At 47.1% G+C, this 18,720-nt stretch overlaps 1 protein-coding gene across 1 annotated transcript in view; it reads left to right on the top strand.

Moving 5' to 3' along the window:
* GABBR2 (gamma-aminobutyric acid type B receptor subunit 2) overlaps positions 1 to 18,720 on the top strand; it is a 359,033-nt gene that overhangs the window by 249,555 nt on the left and 90,758 nt on the right. The window contains exon 8 of the mRNA XM_043890615.1: positions 11,205 to 11,265. Within this exon, the coding sequence (XP_043746550.1) occupies positions 11,205 to 11,265 (61 nt within the window). The remainder of the gene's footprint in view (positions 1 to 11,204; positions 11,266 to 18,720) is intronic.

The raw sequence follows: 18,720 nt of genomic DNA, 5'->3' as shown, positions 1-18,720 counted from the left end.
GGCCTTCCTTGAGTGAGTAAGCTACAGCAGCTGAGTCTGGGACCACAGCCCATCTAGGGCAGAGCTGTAGTCGGGCAGGAGGGAAAGTAGGAGGTTTCAGAGTCTGCAGACCGGAGCTCACAGCCCAGGTCTGCATCTCACAGCAGTGACCCAGGGCGTGTGACTCACCGGACTGAGCCTCGTTTTCCTCTTCCAAGAAATGGGAGATGGCGATATCCCCAGGCCTGCGGGCCACCTGGTTCACCCAAACTTGGATCCATTTACTACCTAGCCTGGCAAGTGGGACCAGAGCCCAGGAATATGTTTGTTCACTACATTGTCCCTAGAGCCCAGCAAGCCTGGCCCAAGGGAGAAAGGTCCCCAATACCTGATGAATGAATGAGTGTACGAATGACTGAATGAACAACATACACTGGATCTTAGCCAAAAGGCTGAGAAGCGATGAATGAACAACATACAAATGAACATACCACAGGCCTCTTTGACTCCAGCCGGTTTTTAATGCCCTTAAGACAAAGTCTAGGTTCTGTTTTATTTTGTTTAACCTCCTTCGGTTGCAGAGAACTGGCCCAACTCTTTCATTTCTTCATTCACTTATTCATTCCTTTTTATCCCCATTCTCCTCTGCCACCCCCCTTTCTCCACAACAGGCATTCTAATAAATCTAAACATACCTTTTTTCTTGTATGTAGTTTTGCAAAATGTGTATTGTTGTGTGTGTTTTTAATTTATGTAAGTGGTATTGTGTTATAGGTTATCTTTTCTTCTTACTTTTTTATTAAGTCATATGCATCCATTCATTTTGCTCGTTGTATACCTAATTTGTTGCTGATGACTCTCCCCAGGTCACCTCCATCTCTCTCACACACAGACACATACACACACACACACACACACACCCACACACACTGTAATGTGTATAATTAGCACTCTTCTGAGTCCCCCATGAGAACTTCTTGAGGCTGTATCCCAAGCGTGGAATGCCAGGTCAGAGGGTGTGTGGACACTTAATTGGACCAAGCAGTGACAGATGCTGCTCAGAACATCTGCTCCTATGACATCCTACCAGTGACCCACTAGGTCATTATCAAGTCCTCACCAGTACTTGCATGATCTGTATTTCTCATTTTTGCCATTTCATTTGTATAAAATGACATCAATTTAAGTTTGACTTCTAATGATATTGAGCATCCTTTCATGTGCCTCTTTGCTCTGGGTTTCGCCTTTTGTAAATTGCTTGTTTGTGCTTTGCCCATTTTTCTGATGGATTTGCTGCTTGTATACAGTGTTAATTTTCAGGAGCTGTGTCCAATCTGGATGTTAATATCATCTTGATTGTAGACCTTACAAAATCTTCCATTATGTCATCTGCCTATTGACTTTGTTCAGTGGCCTTTGTCTAACAGAAACGCTCAATTCTGATATAATCAAATTAATCAAATTTTTTACCTTATAGCTTGTCCTTTTGAAGTTTTGTTTGAGAAGTTTTTCCTTGCCCTTAGGCTTTGAAGATATTCTCCTACATTTTCTTCTAATCAAGATTCCTCTCTACCTCAAGCTTGTTCCCTCTGTAAGGGGAATTCTTAGCCCAGCTTTCAGATAATATAAATTTTCTCTCTTTATATAATAGGAGACATCACAACCAAATCGAGTGGAGGATCCCAGGCTAGAACCTCAGCAGCCTACCTCCCAGCCCCACACCCTTTCTGAAACACTGGTCCTTGAGTCACCAAGTCCTGACCATTTTTTCTCTATTATTTCTCCAGTCTGTGCCCTTATTTCTGCTTGGTTGCCTCCTGCAGCCCGAGCCCCCTGGCGGTCTGCCTGGACTGCTGCGGTACCAGCTGCCTCATTTGAACTCTGTCTCTGGCCCCCAGGCCAGTCTGCAGCCCACCTGGCTTAAAGTGAAGATTCCAACAGATTGCAAACTGCATGTCTCAGACTTTCAGGTCGACTGGTCAGCAGTTTGGTTTTCCTTGTGGAGACTAATCTATTTAACAAAAATAGAACATACAGTAAAGCAAAATTAAATATTTCTAATCGTGGGGATGCTTGCATCTGCAAAAGACCAGGGTGGGGGCAAAAAGCTTAGAGGAGGCTCCGTGATGCTTGGCCTTAGAGCTACGTGGCCACTCACCCAGGAACCCGGACAAGGACCCCACGCACTGGCCCCGCCAGATCCCCGCTCCAGCTGTGCTGGTGAGAAGTGGCACCACCGCATCAAAAAGCCTTTCCTCACGCCTCACATCCCAGCCGCCTCTAGACCCCGAGGAGTCCATCTCCTTCCCAGCTCTTCTCTGCCTGTGTCTCCCTCATCTCTCACTTGGATTCCACATCAGCTGCTAACTGGCTTCTTTGTCTCAAGTCTTGCCCTCGTAACCATCCATTTTCCGCATAGCAGCCAAAGTAGCTTTTCTTTTTTTTTCCCTTTATAGAGATATAACTGACAAATAGGAATGATATATATTTAAGGGGTACAGTCTGATGATTGGATGTATGAGTACATTGTAAAATGATCACCACTTAACATAGCCATCACGTCACAGATTTACCTTTTCTTTATCTTTAGTTTTTCTTTTCTTTTTCAGTCTTGGGGACACTTAAGATCTGCCCCTTTAGCAAGTGTCAAGGATCCAGTAGAGTAGCGTCTGTGTCTCCTCCCAGTTTCCGCTCGCTCTAGGGTTGGCCGTTGGCAGAGCTGGCAAGGCGGCTGGGAGACATGGCTCGGAGTCCCAGGCCCAGCCACCCAGAGCCCTGGACCAGGGCAGCGTGAAGGCCCCCCCCCCGCCCCTGCTGTAAGAAGAGATTCTCATCCATCCCTTGAGCCAGTAAAAAGTAGGCATTTGAATTTCTCTTCAGCTTCATATTCCTGAGAAGACTGACCAGGCCACTGTGCTGGAACCAGCTCCTGCAGGCCGCCCGGAGCCAGCTGTTAATGGTCGATCGCTCGAAATCTGCCTTGGTGGGAATATTTATACTATCAGCCCCCAACCCAAAAAGCCAGTTTCACAGTTACCAACACATTCTTGACTCCTTCTTCTACCTACCTCCTATTCCACCCCTCCTCCTTCCCCTAAGCCCACTCACTCTCACCCCCACAAAGGGCTAATCTTCTGATCAGTGACTCGTTTTTGAAAGGAAGGCCGGGTAGTATGTGGTTAGAAGATTGAGCTTGAAATTAGACATGAGTAGGGTGGGTCTCAGTTCTCCTGCCTCTGGATGTGACCCTAGGCAACTTTCTTCTCTGGCCCTCAGTTTTCTTATCCTTAAAATGGAGATAATAATAATAATACGTAGTGCATTTCATTGAGGTGGTTGTTGAGAATTAATTAATAAAGGAGAGCCCCAGGAAAAAAAATCTTAGATAACATACACAAGTGTTTTAGCAGAGCTAAAAATAAGTTAAAGATTGTTATCACTGCTTGTTCTGCAGAGAAAAACCTGAGAACAGAGATGAAAAGGGGCTTGCCCCAGCTTCCCTTTCTGGAAAAAGGCGGCGCACAGCCCAAATCTGCCTCCCAGACCCCTTGTTCATTGCTCTTTCCATTCTCCTAAGTTGAGGGGGAAATGTGCTTATGCTTGCACAGATCCTTGGCTCTTATTCAGGAAAACTCTAAGCTGTCAGTAAAACTTAATCTATTCCAAGAGGGAGTATTATTTTGTCGGTGATGATGTTGCTATTTTTATCTGTAAAAAATGTGCCTCCTTATAATAGCCTTTCAATAAAATTTTCCTGTTATTAAAATAATGCATGCTCATTAGAGGATATTGGAAAATATTGAAAAGTAAAAAGACAAAAAAGCCATAATCCCACAACCCAGGAACAACCAATCAACCCTGAATATTCATTGGAAGGATTGATGCTGAAGCTCCAATACTTTGGCCACCTGATGTGAAGAGCTGACTCATTGGAAAAGACCCTGATGCTGGGAAAGATTGAGGGCAAAAGGAGAGGAGGGTGGCAGAGAATGAATCTGAGCAAACTCTGGGAGATAGTGAAGGTCAGGGAAGCCTGAGTGCTGCAGTCCATAGGGTCACAAAGAGCTGGACACAGCTTAGCGACTGAACAACAACCGCCTGGCCCACTCCACTCCATGCTCTTCTTCCCCTCAGCTCCTCTGGCTCTGGCTCAGCTCCTCCCACTTCCCCGTCTCTTTCCTGCCTCAGGACCTTTGTACCCGCAGTTCCTCTTCCCGGGAAACTCTCCCCTCACTCTTAGCTAACTCCTTCAGGTCTCAATGCAAATGCCATCTCTCCAGAAGTGCTCCTTGCTCCCCTGTCTAATCGGGGTCTTGCAGTTCTCTCTTCTACTACCCTGTTCTTCTCCTCTGTATCACTTATTGCAGTTTGTAATTATATATTTATCAGTGTATTTATTGCTTAATGTCTGTAGCTCCCACCAGACTGCAAGCTCCGTGTACTCTCGGACCACATGACCTTTGCTCACTCTTTATCCAGTGCCTGCCTGGCCCAGCTTTGACATATAGGTATTCAGCAGTGCTGATTGATTGAATGCGTGTATCATAATATTTCATCAGGCGTCTGTCTCACTTTACTTCAGTGTTTCCTTATTTCTTGGATATCTTGGTCATATCTGATAGTTTGCTATTCTAAATAAGCTTGACTCTTGTGTCATTACAAAGAGAGAGTTGGCCCCACCTGTCTTGGGCCAGCCAGCCAGCCACCTTCTCTTGGTCTCCACTGTTCTCCACTTCACTAAACCCTGCCTTAGACCACCACTCCCTCTGTGGCTGGACACCACTTTAGCCCTATGGGCCGTCTGATCACGATCCCGCAGAAGGATGCCCCTGCATTTAATGGCACCAGCAGAAGGATGGCGGTGGACAGGGCACCCTTCCCATCCTGCCCCTCCTTTTAGTTCCCCGAAAACCAGCTGCTGAAGACTCAATGGATACATCACATTTTCCTCAAGACTTAGGTCTATCAAAAGTGTTTTTCTGTAAGAAATCTTAAATAGTATGCAAAATATGCCTTGTCTTATAGCCCAAGGGACATGTAGGGGAAAAAGGAGTATTTTTCACCTTTGCGGAACATGTGGGTAGATATACCCAGTTTCTCGGTATTTCTCTTTTGTGCCCTGTCATCCCCTGGGAAACAGAAAACACCTTCGTCTTCAAGCCTACATGATGAGGAGCTCTGCTCTTTATGGAAAATCTGACCAGCAATGTAACCCCCAAATTTTCTCAAAGTCCTCGTTATTCATTTGAGAACAGTGTTGTCCCAGGTGAAGGGCTGGCAGCCGTGCAGCCTACAGTGGTCTTGAATCATCCACACAGACAGTGATGGGCTGGGTCCCCCAGGGCCCCCAGCACCCTCCAGCTTCCATCTCCTTAGAGGTTTTGCTGTCTGTGTGGCACGTCAGGGCAGATCTTGTTTCCCCACAGCGTAAATCAAACACTCAGCTGATCGTGTTTGCTCACACCTCCCAAAGACAAACACAACTGCCCGGAGACAAGAGTGCAGTCAGAGCCGTATTAAAGACAGAACGCCTTCCCTGAATGCAGTGTGTCTGGCTGAGACTGTGTCCCTCAGTGGGCCTAGAGTTCCATGAGATTAGGCTGAGCCAAGCAAGTCTTCCCTCTCTGGAGCCTCTGGCTCCAGCCCGACGTCAGATAATTTTCCAGGCAGGGCGTCCCTGCCCTTTAATGTAAAATTGAAAGAGATTAAAAAAAATTTCCAATGTAGGGCTTGGCCTGTGCAATTCATAAACTGTTGTTGGAATAAATTTCTTTCATGCTTAGTGGTGAAACATTAAAGATGAACAGTGAAAGCAGAATTGATTTTTCTAAGAGGGCGCCACTGAGTCCTACTGACTGCTGGGATCCTTAGTGTACGTTTTACTCCCCTGATTTTTCTGGGGATTCTCAACTGACATCATGGTGGAATTTTGCAGACTCAGATTATCTGGAGGATTATAAGAGTTAATCTTTGTGTGCAGCAATTCTGGGTTTTGCTTTTTTCATAATTGTCTTCTTTAGTTCTCACAGACAATCCCGAGAAGTATTTTCCTTCCTGTTTTTCAAGTAGGAGAATTCATGTTCAGAAACATTCAATGACTGTTCAAGGTCACACTGGTGGCTAATTTACTCTTGTCTGGTGAATGCAGAAACTAAAGTCTTTTTTCCATATGTTATCCTGTGTGTTCTGAAGATTCCTCTGAAAAAGAAAATTCAGCTTTACTGGTCCCAATTCAACCTGGACTGTTTGGATCAGCTTTTATGAAACAGATTGCTGTCTTTGACATGAGCAACATCTCTTTCAGGAAGAAGAAAATTCCTTATAAACTATCCACTTGGGGTTTTACCTCCATTATTTTATTTGCATTCCAAATCAGCTCTGTGGTCATTCTGACAAGCTCCTTTGGAAGTTAGAATCCGTTATCAATCAGCACGCAGTCAAGAAAGCAGAAAGCACTTCAGGCATTTCAAAGGGAGATTTAATACAGGGAACTGGTTCCAACTTTGTTGGAAGGGATGGAGGAGCAAATCAGGTAGGCGCTGTCACCAGAAAGAAGTATTTACAGAAAATGACCAGGCCCCTTGGGCTGCAGGAGCAGTAAGTGGGCTGGTGTTGCCACTGCCTCTGACATGCCCGAGGTACGTTCTGTTTTCTTGGCTGCGTGCTGACTGGTAATGGATTCCAACTTCCACGGAGTCTTTAAGTGGCCACAGAGCAGACTGGAAATGCAGATAAAATCATGGAGACCCCAGCACTCTGGCCTCTGAGGCTCCTGCCGCTGCAATTTCTGCTGCCGCTGGGACCCCAGCAGTTAGCCGGAGCCCCGCTACAGACACTCACGGTGCGGAGCTGCTGGGGCCTTGGACACCTGCAGTCACTCAGCTCCTGCTGCTGCGACCAGAGAAGCAACAGAAATAAAAAAGCTTTTCCCTACTGCACACTTTCTAACCCCCTGTGAATGCTTCTCATTAGCAGAACCTAAATAGAAACCACCTGGCAGGGGCTTCTGGGGAGTGTGGTTTCTGGGCTGTGGGCCCTTGTGACACAGAGGGGCACATGGTAGAGTGAGCGTGGACTGGGAGCCAACAGATCCCAGCCCCCACCCCAGCCAAAGTTATCGAACACCACTGCTTCGAAATGTCAGGCGTCACGTGGCTTGGTCTCAGGTTGATGGGATGATCCTCTGTTAGAGCCTGGACCGCATGCAACAAGAGCTTAAGGAGAGTCTCAGCATTTCTCTGTACGTAAAGAATATGCGTGTGGGGAGAAGAGCAGAGAATAATCCCTGATCAAGCTGGGGTTTTAGAAACCAAAGTCAGCCCGGCTTCCCTGGCTAAGGTGCCAGGCCACCGTGAAACCAAAGGGTCTAGTTGCCATGCAGACTTTAACCCATTACTGGTTATCACTCAGGCTCCTTTGGTTTGTGAAAAAGAGATTGTTCCAGTGACCTGATGGCAGATGTCTTAGGCCAGGTTACCCATGAAACAGACTCTGAGGCAGAGATCCACATACAGTAGATTTATCAGGGAGGCTCTCGGGACAAAGCCAAAGGAAGGGAAGCAGAATCAGGGAAGCAACGAGCTGAGTTGGGTGCAGTGGCCGTCCCGGCCTCAGCCACCCCAGGGGACCTCTGGAAAGCCCACGGTCCTTCACAGCTGCCCTGAGCAAGGGGACTCAAGCCGCTGTGTGCCTTCACTTTGACCAGTGAATGTAGGCTGCCCCCAGGGAGGGACTTAACCTTAATCATCACCCTTTGAGCAACCCAGCAGCAGCCAAGATGCTAGGGAAATATGTCTGTATCCTGGGGACATCTGGTCACACACCATGGTGCTCACCACATCCCCTCCCAGAGGACAGAAGTAGAAGGGAAGTGTCTGCTGCCCAGCCACAGTGCTCAGGCACCTTGGCGACGCGCTCTGAACTGGTCAGAGGGAGAGTGTGACCACTGCCGTAGTCTCAGTCACTGGAGCTTCACACCTGGATGACCAGATGCCTGAGCCTCCCTCCCGTGTCTCTTCTCCCACTTTCTGTCCGAGACCCAGAGCAATCTTCTCAAATCTTAAATCAGATCACATTACTTCTTTGTTTAGGCTCCCCACCCCCATGGCTGTTCATTGCACTTAGCATCCCCTCCAGAGCCCAGTCGGGGCCCCCAGACTCTACCTATACCTTGCCTCGCCCCCCCGCTGGCCCTTTCTGATCCTTCCCACCCGAGGGCCTCTGTCTCGGCCCTTCCCTTCACCTGGAGTAGCTGCTTCTTGCCGTGCAGGCCTCAGCTCTTGTGTCCCCTCTTCAATCAGGCCTTCCCTGAAAGTGTGTTAGTCGCTTAGTCGTGTCTGACTCTTTGCAACCCCATGGACTGTAGCTCGCCAGGCTCCTCTGTCCATGGCATTCTCCGGCAAGAATACTGGGGTAGGTAACCATTTCCTTCTCCAGGGGATCTTCTTGACCCAGGGATCAAACCCAGGTCTCCTGCATTGCAGGCAGATTCTTTGACCGTGTGTGCCTCCAGACTCTCTCCATCACCCTGGCATGCCTTTTGATTTTCTTCCCAGCACTCTTCCATGACTGACGTGACCTCATTCATTTATTGGTGAACATGTTTTGCCTGTCTGTCCTAATCATATTTAAAGGTCTCTGGGAGCAGAAATCAGTGCCTAAAAGAGGACTCGGCCCGGAGCAGGTAAACATTTGTGGGATGTCGTGAGTTGGGCACCTGCTCACATTGAGGACATCCATCAGGCAGAATGTCATGAACATCACCTGATTGGCTTGCGGCCCTCCTCACTCGCGTCGTCTTACCCAGCTGGGCCTGGCTGGGACGCTGGTTCCCCATCCAGTCGGCCATGGTCAAGTTTGCAGAGTCGGCATCAACTGTCAAACCCAGCAGATGCCACGGTCACGTGCAGAATCCCTGAGAAGGGGGCTTGGCGAGCTTCGCCGCCCTCCTCTGGCGCAGACTGGCGTCATAGCCAGTCGCCCTCCCACACGGCCACGTGACTGCCGGTGACCACAGTCACAGAGCTCTCCGCGTTCCGCCTTTGACTGCGCACAGTGGCCCGTGTGGTTGGGAACTCAGTCACTTAGGGGCTGGCGTTTCTGAGCTGTGACGTCACCTTGGCTTAGGGCCCAACAGTTTACCCCTCTGCCAGCTGAAATCATGTGATGTTGAGAATGTCTTCCCAAAGGATGTAAAGCTTCCTGGTGCTTGAAATCTTTTTTTATTTCAGCTCTCTGCTGTTAAGTGTGTTTAGATAAAAATTACTGGTACCCTTTACTGAGTGCCTCTTGAAGACCAGGAGCTGTGCTAGGTCCATAACTCAGGTGCTCAGGCACTTGCCCGAGGGGGCCCTGAATCCAGCTTTGAGATGCTCAGACGCTGCATTACCTGAAAAATTGAGATAGGAGGAGCTCCTGTTTACAAACATAGTTACTGTGAGAAAAATAAAATATGACAGACCTCACTTCCAAGATGAACTAATTAGTTTTTTCTAAAAAGTAAAGGAGAAAGGAAAAAAAAGAAGAAAACCCAAAAGTGAAAGGAGATTCTCACTCCCATCCTGTATTCCACTCCAGTATTATTCCATCCACACATGGAATACCTTTCGACATACTTTTTTCATTTCATAAAGATTCTTCGGAATTTGTCCACATTTTATATCCAGAGCTCTCTGGAGCTCCTCAAAGCTTGGCAGAAGATGGGTGAATTAGTTAGATGTCCACCTTTGTCAAAGAAATGTCTTGTGAACAGTATCTGCATCCTTTCTACCCTTGCAAAGTGGTCCATTTGCATAAAAGTGATCCTCTGGAAGATGTTCTGTGTTTTTCAATCATCCCTAGAAATAAAATCACAGCTCCTGTCTCACCTTACGCTGAAGTGTTTTCACACTCCAGGGAATTGCTTACCGTCACCTGAATATAGAATTCGGTGGGCGTTAGTTTCAAACTGATACTACTCACAGCTGTCTTCAGGATTTCAAAAAGGTGTCAAAGTAGCCTTAGAAGGTGTCTCTCATTCCGACAACAGGTTGAGTGATTCTCTTTGTTCCAAAAGCTTCAGGGCCTCAGACTTTGGATTTCCACCATGGGAAGACGTGTACTTTCTGTCACTTTCTCTTGAGAATTGCACAGAATCCGTGGTATCGTCTGTGCTGTTCCCTGACAATGCAAGCTCATAACTGTGCTCGTAAAGCTGTGTACCTTTAAGACAGTTCATTTTCTTAATTTCACATTAATGGAAAGAATGGAAGAGTTTTATTTCTGGATCAGAAACAACATGCTGTGGTACAGTTGTCCAGGCCTTAAAATCAAACTCGGGTTTGAATCCAGCAGCCTCACTCGCAATGACCTTGGCATAACCTCCTTCAATCTCAGTTTCTTGATCTGTAAAATTAGAATCGTCCCCTCTTTCCACTCAAGTGTGTCATAAAGATTCATTGATATAACCTGTGTCAGTTTCCTTGCTCGGTTGCAGAATTTTAGGGGGACTGTAAATAGACAAAGAGAGCCCACACCCCCTCTTTATGCTCCTGGCTTATTTAGCCCAGCATATGGAAGCCGGGTATTAGCCAGCAAAGCAGATGCAGCAGATGACTCTTGTCTTTAGCTCCTGGGGTCCCTAATGAGGGGTGCTCAGCTGCCTGTGATACTAGTCAGGTCTCACTGGCTCCAGAAGCTTAATTTTGTGCTGCCCCATAGCCCAGTTATAATTGGGGCTGACATCACCACTCACGAAGAACTCACAGAAACATTCTCTGTCCTTAATAAGATATATAGGCCTCGACCCTGCATTCCTGTATCCCTCTGACCCTTCAGATAAAGAGCCTCAGCAAAGACCCGCATCTTTATGGGCATGGGAGCAGAGCCAGGGCCAGGCTCCATGGGCTTCATCTCTTCCTCCATCTTTCCAACCACCCTGGAAGACCTTGTCCTGGGATAACACAGGGCATATGGGTGTTTAATAAATAGTCATGATGATAATGATGGTGCATATCTTGGCCTTAATATACATGTGTTGGTTTCATTATTTTGTGCTCCTCAAATTATCCAGATAAAGTCACAACCATTCTAAAACCAATTAGTTTAATTTTGCATCTGTGGTTCTTCAGGAGTCTGCTCTTTCTCCAGTAATAATTGCATTCTACAATTAATGAATTTCAGTTGAGATCACCAGTGTTTGGGCTAATATGGCATTTCTTCTTTGTTCTTGTTTGTTTTGTTTTTAGGGTCAAGTTGTATTCCGGAATGGGGAGAGAATGGGGACCATTAAATTTACTCAATTTCAAGGTAGGCTTTTTTGATGCTTATTCTTTCTAGCTGATGGATTGTATATTCAGAGGTGTTATGTTTATGCAATAAAATATGTCAGAAGAAATGAAAGTACAATGTTCCAGATAAGAGAAGGCAAAGTCAATAGAAAATACTCTGTGAAAACATTAGTTTCAACTTATTCAGAATATTTTTTCTCGACTGCATTATTTCTCAGGGCTAGTCAGTCTTTCCACGTGACTCAGGCACATGAATGTATCGGGACTGGCGGTTAGGTCGGTGCCAGGATCCTGAGGAATCTGGCATTGTTTTCGCTTTTGATTACAGAGATTTTCAAACAGACTCTAAAGTTGAGATCATAGCACAGTGAGCCTCACGTGCCCGTCACCCAGCTTCACTGTTTCCTCCCTTTAGCCAGTCTCGCTTTATCTTGACTCGCCCCATCCCCCCCCATTTTTTGCTATAATGTTTTAAAACAGCTCCCAGACATTATCTCATTTCAATCTATAAATATCACAGTATGCATTTCTACTAGATAAGGACTTTTTAAAACATCACCCCAATACTATTATTGTACCTTCAGCATTGAACAGGTTTTAATATGCTTATTCCAAGTCTGTTGCTCCTCTAATTATCTTGAAAACGACTCTCTAATTGGTTTGTCAGGGAGTCCACTCAGGTCCACTCATTGTATTTGGTTGATGTGTCTCTTTAGTCCCTTTTAATCTGTAATCTTCCCCCACACACTATTTGCAGGCCATTGTTGTTTTGTTTTGTTTTGTTTAAGAAAATGAATCATTTGTTGGATTTTCCTACTATCAGAATCAGAAGGGACCTCAGCAGCCATTCAGACAACTCTCCCCAGGTGACCAGGAGGAAATGGAGGCCCAGAGGGCATCTGTGAGGAACGGGGCCAGGTGTTCTGCCTGGAGGAACCTCGATTCAGCCTGTTATGGTCATTAGTAGGGTTGTTAGGCAGAACCGTGAGACAGACCATTCATTAATGTGATGTTTTTCAATATCTGAATGTTTCTGGAAAATCCAGAAATGAGCAGTGCCTCCTGCGTCCACTCATTTTGAGCAGATCCCAGAATCATCCGGGAAAAGCAAGAAATGAAATCGAGTCATTCAGAGCCATTCAGGCAAATCTCAACCAGATTCGGATCAATCAGGTGTTCTCTGGTACCACCGTTCCATGGTGCGACCTTGTAGATTTGCCCATCTGTCTTCCTGTGGCGGATAATTGAAACGCATGTCAGCTCTCTGCTGTGCACAAAAGATGTAATTTTAGGCAAACGTAATTATTTTTCCATTTGTTAAGTCTTACTTCTTCATTGGCTGAACAATGTAAGCATCTTGGCAAAGATATACTTACTTTTTTTTTTTTTTTTTGAGTGATTGCAACTAAATTCTCTTGTCACATTTCCAGTTCTCAAATTGTATCGTTCTGGGAGAATATTTTGTAAAATATTGATTGGCCAATCACAGCTACAAGTGAATGCCAGTTTTATTGCCTTTTTTCCCCCTGAATGTTAGGATTAGACGCCAACTCCAGTGACTGGTCTTAGGCATTTGTAAAGAAAGCATTGTAGCAAACAGCAGTTCAGAGGTGAGTTGAAAACCTCCTGAGCACAAGTCCGGTGTATAGGCACGCGAGTCACCGCTCTGAGTCACATGCCAGGGTCCTCATCTGTAAGACAGGGATATGGTTCTATCTACCGTCTTGGGATGTGGGAAGAGCTACACGAGACAGCACAGAGAAACGTGTGCATGTCTTTCTTGCTCAGCAAGTAGTAGCTATCATGATTAGCTTTTACTCAAAAATTATGATACTTACCTGGGGCAAATCCACATTTCCTTGGCGTCTTGAAACCCTCTGGGCGCCACGTACTCTGCCTGCCCCTTATGATTCCTGCATGCACGTCGCTTCAGTCATGTCTGACTCTTTGTGACCCCGTGGACTGTAGCCCACCAGGCCCCTCTGTCCACGGGATTCTTCAGGCGAGAATACTGGAGTGGACTGTTGTGCCCTCCTCCAGGGGGACTCTTCGGGATCCAGCGATCAAACCCATGTCTCTCCATGTCTCCTGCGTTGGCAGGCAGGTTCTTTACCGCTAGCACCACGTGGGAAGCCCGCCTGCCTCCTAGAGATGTTCCCAACACTTAATGTCGTGTACGGTGTCACATGTGCAGGGCCTTAGGAATGATTTCGCCCCACTACTTCTTGGTATAAATGGAGAAACTGAGAGAAGGGAGGTGTTCCACCCAGGGACACCCAACTGGCAGGTGTCATAGCAGGGACTCGACCTCAGCTTTCCCCGAGTGCCAGCCTCTGGGTGAGCAGATGCCCACCTGTGCCCAAGTGCCCTCCCCTCGCCACTCTTGTGTCCAGCTATTATAGACTGTCAGAGCCAGGCCTTGCAGATACCCCCGTTTACATGTTTTTAAAACAGACACTGATTTTGTTGGCAGAGGATACTGTGCTGGGAGCATGTTCACATCAGCACAACAGTTTTCCAAATTCATAGGATCTCAGATGTGCCTTACTGCCAGGATGGAAAGGCATTGATTTACTGAGTAGGCTGCCCAAGTTGGAAGGGCTCCTGGTTATCATCAGACTTCAGAGGGGAAGCTGAGGCTCAGACGTGGGAAGGAACTGGCTTTGGGACAGTGAGTTCGTTCCTTCACTTCTCTGGGCTCACTGTTCACCTCCAAGAGAGGCTGGCCTAGACTGTTTCTGGGACCTTTCTGGAATTTACCCAGAGGGTGGGCCTGACCTCTACCTTGGGGTTGCTAGATCCTAAATTGCCTCATGCCGTTGACCTCAAAAAAGGCTTCTAAATGAGGTCGCTGTGCTGTTTTCTGCTGTGCCCTTCGTCCTCCCTCTCCCTGTCTGTTTCTCTCCGCCTCCCCTCCTGCTCTCTTTAAGCGGGGACAGTAGAGCTGACTTACAAACAGCCAGCCCCGCAGTGACACCTTTGCAGAGACACCCAGGCTGTCTCAGTGCTCGCTGGCAGGATCTTGGAAGTTGGCCCGTCCCACCCTCCCTCCGAAGACCTTGAAAGATGCTGTTTTTGGCTTCTTGTTTATAAAGTTCCTGGTGCCTTCTAAACCCTTTTATCTGTTGTAGAGGAAACATTTAGTAGGAGGCTCTGTTACCGTCTTTGTAAAACTAAAACACAAAGTAGCTGGAAATGGGAGGCAGTTTTTAGGGAAAAAGATGAAAAGGAGAGCCAGGAATCCATGGTCCTGCTCGATTTTTTGATTCCAGAACTGTAGGGTTGGTATCGCAAGAGCATGGCACACAGTAGACCCTGGTACAAGTTTATTGAATTAATCTGCAGGCAAAAGACCTAAATTCAAGCCTGTGCTCTGAAGTTTACCAGCAATGTGACCCTGGGCAAGTCTCTTCATCTCCCTAAGCCCCAGTTTCCTTCTCTGGAAAATGGATGACCCTAATGCCAACCCCACCTGTCCCCTGGGCCTGGGCTATATGAGATCTTGCTCTATAAATTCTGGGTGATAGAAAACTAGTCACATTACTAGCATGCTGCCTCGCTCCTGACTGGCAGTTGGTAAATGTTTACTGAATTGGAGAGTGATTCAGCTCATGGAAATTTGAAAGCATGTTCATTTATTCGTGGTCTCCAGTGGCTTGAGTCTAGGCAGAATGTCTGACAAACAGCGGTTGGTCTTGACAACAGAAACATAAAGCAAAGCTGCTTCACAATGGTGGCCACTGCTGTCCCAGGCTAGAGAAATGAACTCTTTTTGCAAACTTAGGAGTGCCGGATAGACAGAACTACCTCTAAAATAATGTGTCAGGGACCTCCTGGTCCCTCTTGAGGGTGAAACATTTTGAATCCAGAGAGGGATTCAAAGCCCAAGCATGACTTTCCTCACTCCTGGCTTCCCTCCATTCACTCCATTCTCAAGACTTCCCAGGGACCTTACCTCCCAACAGGACAATCCTAGAGGGCAGGTGTGGCGGATGCCATCATTGTCCCACCCACCATAGTCCCTGAGCACTCCTGGTCTTATTAAGAGCACCTGTACTTTTCACCCTGTGCAAGGAGCAGGGCCAATATCCAGGGAGAGAATGCTTCCAGGGCAGCCCTGAGCTGGGGATGGGTGAGGAGTAGAGGATTAATCCCCCAGAGTCCTTCCTCCCTTGGCTGGAAACTCCCAAGGACTCCAAGGTGTGTCTGCTCTGTCTACAGAGATCCCCGTGGAATTGAGCCTCAGCTGGGCTCTCAGGAACCTGCTCATTAATGCACCTTGCCCTGGCTCCCTTCCATTCCCTCTCTCACCTCCCCAGCTCCTATTAGAGTATTCAAGGATCACCTCCCAAATAAATTACATGCACTCTCTCTCTTGCCTCAGGCACCCTTCTGAGGGATCCACCCACGGCAGTAGGTAAGGCAGGTATTAGGATCCCCTCACCACACACCTGGGGTGCAGTGGGCCTAACCCCCTTTCAGCTCCAAGTTCAGAACCCCTCCCTCCACGCCTTTGCTGACTTGCACCAAATCACGTGTAGATAAGGATGAATACTAGGGAATTGGTGCTTTTTTCCCCCATAAGAGAGGAAAGAATCCACGTTACTAACGAAGTCTAAACATGGCTCAGAATCTGCAGCAGGGGAAGGAAGTTGAGCGAAGCCATGATTAGCGCCTTGTTTATGCTGTTCTTGGTGAAACCCCAGCATCTGCCACTGTAGCTCACCACCCCTGCCTTCATTAGGCCGTTTGTAAGAATTCGGTGAATGACAATCTGCTTGAATTCTGCACTGCTTCTCTGCAGCATAAAGGACTCGACTTTGGAGTTTTATACTTCAGCACCTGATCTGAAAGAATGGGGTCTTCCACCATCTAACGACGTAATTGTCATTCAGAAGGTGCCTATGAAATGCAGGCTTGTCCTCCCCATTTGCGAACATTAATTACCGTTTGGCCTTCGGGGTAACAGATAAGGTTCTATTCAGTGTTCACTTCCTGAGCATCTGCCAGGTGCTCTAGCAGCCCCTCTGGGAAAGCCAAGTTGAATAAGATACAGCCCCTCCCCGCAGGGGCTTCATCATCTCCCTGGGCCGGTGCCAGTGCCTGTAAAGGAGGGAAGATCATCTCCAAGAACCTACTAGAAAACTTTCGGAGCTAGTTTGACTCCAGTTTGAAACGCAAGGCTGATTTTTAACATCCTTTTCCTTCCGTGAAGGCATGTATCGCAGCCCTCTTCACTAAGCCGTGGGTTTGGAAAGCTCAGTCTGTTGGACCGCAGCTCAGCTTGACGTGGTTGAGTGGAGACATAGTCCACTCAACTGCAGGTTACACCTGATGGGTTCTGGGTCAGCGGAAATGGCTGGAAGTCTGACCCTGAGCTTGATGCCTCCCAGGCCTCATGATCCAGGGCTTGTTTTTTCTTGGAGCTCAAGGAAGATGGCTTGGAAAGACAGAATTATTTAGCAGACCTTGTCTTTCATTGAGCCACAAACTCTCCGTGTTGAGGGGAACCCTGACTTTTCTTTACAGCATTGCCTCTGCTTGAATGCCTCCAGTGACAGGGAACTCACCTCCTCTTATGCGGAAAGTTTATGAGCTTCGAAGTAGGCATACCTAATCATTGCTAGCCATGCACTGTGGCTTATCTGAGCCATCATTTGAGCACTTATTTTAACACATTATTGACCAGGCGATTTTTGCAGAAACTAACACCTGTGACTGGCGATTTGTTATGCAAGTGAGTATTGAGATACCTCCTGTGAATAACAGTTGGCTGAGAAAGGGTGTGTTAATACCTCTCTGGTCAATAATGAGTTAAAGTAGTGACGTGAAAGGTTTTCCTTGCTTAAAAGTAACGGGGAGCATCCACTGACCGGAGTTTGTGAACGAGCCTGGCTCAGTGACTAGCACAGATAAGAGCCGTGACAGCTACTGGCTTCCTGCTCCTCACGGAGGCTCCTCACGATGATCCCAGGTTTCCCACGTCCAGAACTGCCTGAGCAGGGTGCTGGCTTGCTTCCTCAGGACACACTTCCCACTCCTCATCCCGTGGAATGTTGTTCTCACTGGCCCGTGGAAGCCCCTCTGCTTGCTTGGTTATCCCTTTATTTCCCGTGTTTGTTCTCATCGGCCACTCCTGCCTACCCCAGAAAAGGCAAGCATTCTCAACGTTTAATGCATCTACTGTGTTTGTGTGTGTCCTTGCAAAATGTGGTTTGCTGTTTTGTGTGCATATTTTGACTTTGCATCGAGGCAACTGGATGTTTCTTTCTTTTCCCACTCAGCACTTTGCTTTTAAGCTACTCCACATGGCCGGGTGTACATCTAGGCCGTGGCCCTCACAGGACATAGCCCTCCAACTCCCCTGATGACACCACCTAGATCACCTTCAACTCCCTGCCTCCACACGTAATGAGTGTCCTCGTACATGCTCCCTGTGAACCCAACTGGGCGTTTCTTGAGGACAAATGCCCGTGAGCTGAATTGTTGGGTCAGAAGATGTGTCAACACTAAACATGCCTAAGATTTGCCAGACGGCTCTCAGAAATGTCCCTGGCCCTGCAGCTCCTCCCAGCATGCGGAGTTCATGTCCCTGCCTCCCACCTTCAGCTGGTGTTTCCCAGCTCTCTCATTGTTTGCCAGTCTAAAGATATGAAGTAATATTTTGCTGTGGTTTTAGGTATCATTTGTCTCTGATTGCTGATGAGTTTGGGCATTTCTTTCTGTGCTTGTCAGCCATTTGTTGTTCATTGTCGGTTCTGATCCTTGGACCACTGTTATTTTGAGGTATTGTCTTTTTCTTGTTGATTTGCAAGAGTTCCTCACATAATTTCGATTTCAGCTTCTTATTGGGGCTTTAGAAGATGTAAACATCTCCCGTTCGGTCATTTGTCTTTAAACTTAAAGTCCCTGTTGAATGGAAGTTCTTAATTTTGATGTGCTAATTTTCATTCCTTTTTATTTTTTTTCATCCTACACTTTGGGCTTTTGAAGTTTCTCAGTGGTCATTTCCTGGCATCAGCACAGCACGGGGTACTGAGATGAACAACACATAGCCCTCGCCATCAGGGAACGCTGGTCTAGTAGGGGGCAGACACAGGACCCCCACCTGAGTGATACAGGTGATAAGGGCATTCAGAGGAAAGTCTGAATCTGCTCCACTTGGCAAATTCCAGGAAAGCTACCTGGGAGAGGCAGCATTCAAGATAAACTCTAAAGGACCAGCGGGAGTTAGCCAAGAAGAAGTGAGGAAAGGTGTTTTAGACGCAAATAGCCCATTTTGTCTGTCCACGTTCTGTGTCTCCCCAGGTATTCAGCTTTTGTCTCTGGGACAGTTTGCATGAATCAGTGGACAAGTCTACCCATGGCAAAATTATTATACTCCTGGGGCATTTGGCCAGTGTCCACTTAGCCTGTTAAAAATCTCAAAACAAATGTCGATGAAGTTAACTTATTAAAAATGTGGCAATGGCGT

This window comes from Cervus elaphus, chromosome 29, assembly GCF_910594005.1.
Source record: "Cervus elaphus chromosome 29, mCerEla1.1, whole genome shotgun sequence".
NCBI lineage: Eukaryota > Metazoa > Chordata > Mammalia > Artiodactyla > Cervidae > Cervus > Cervus elaphus.
Note: the sequence above shows the minus strand (reverse complement) of the source record. Positions and strands in the feature narration are given on the sequence as shown.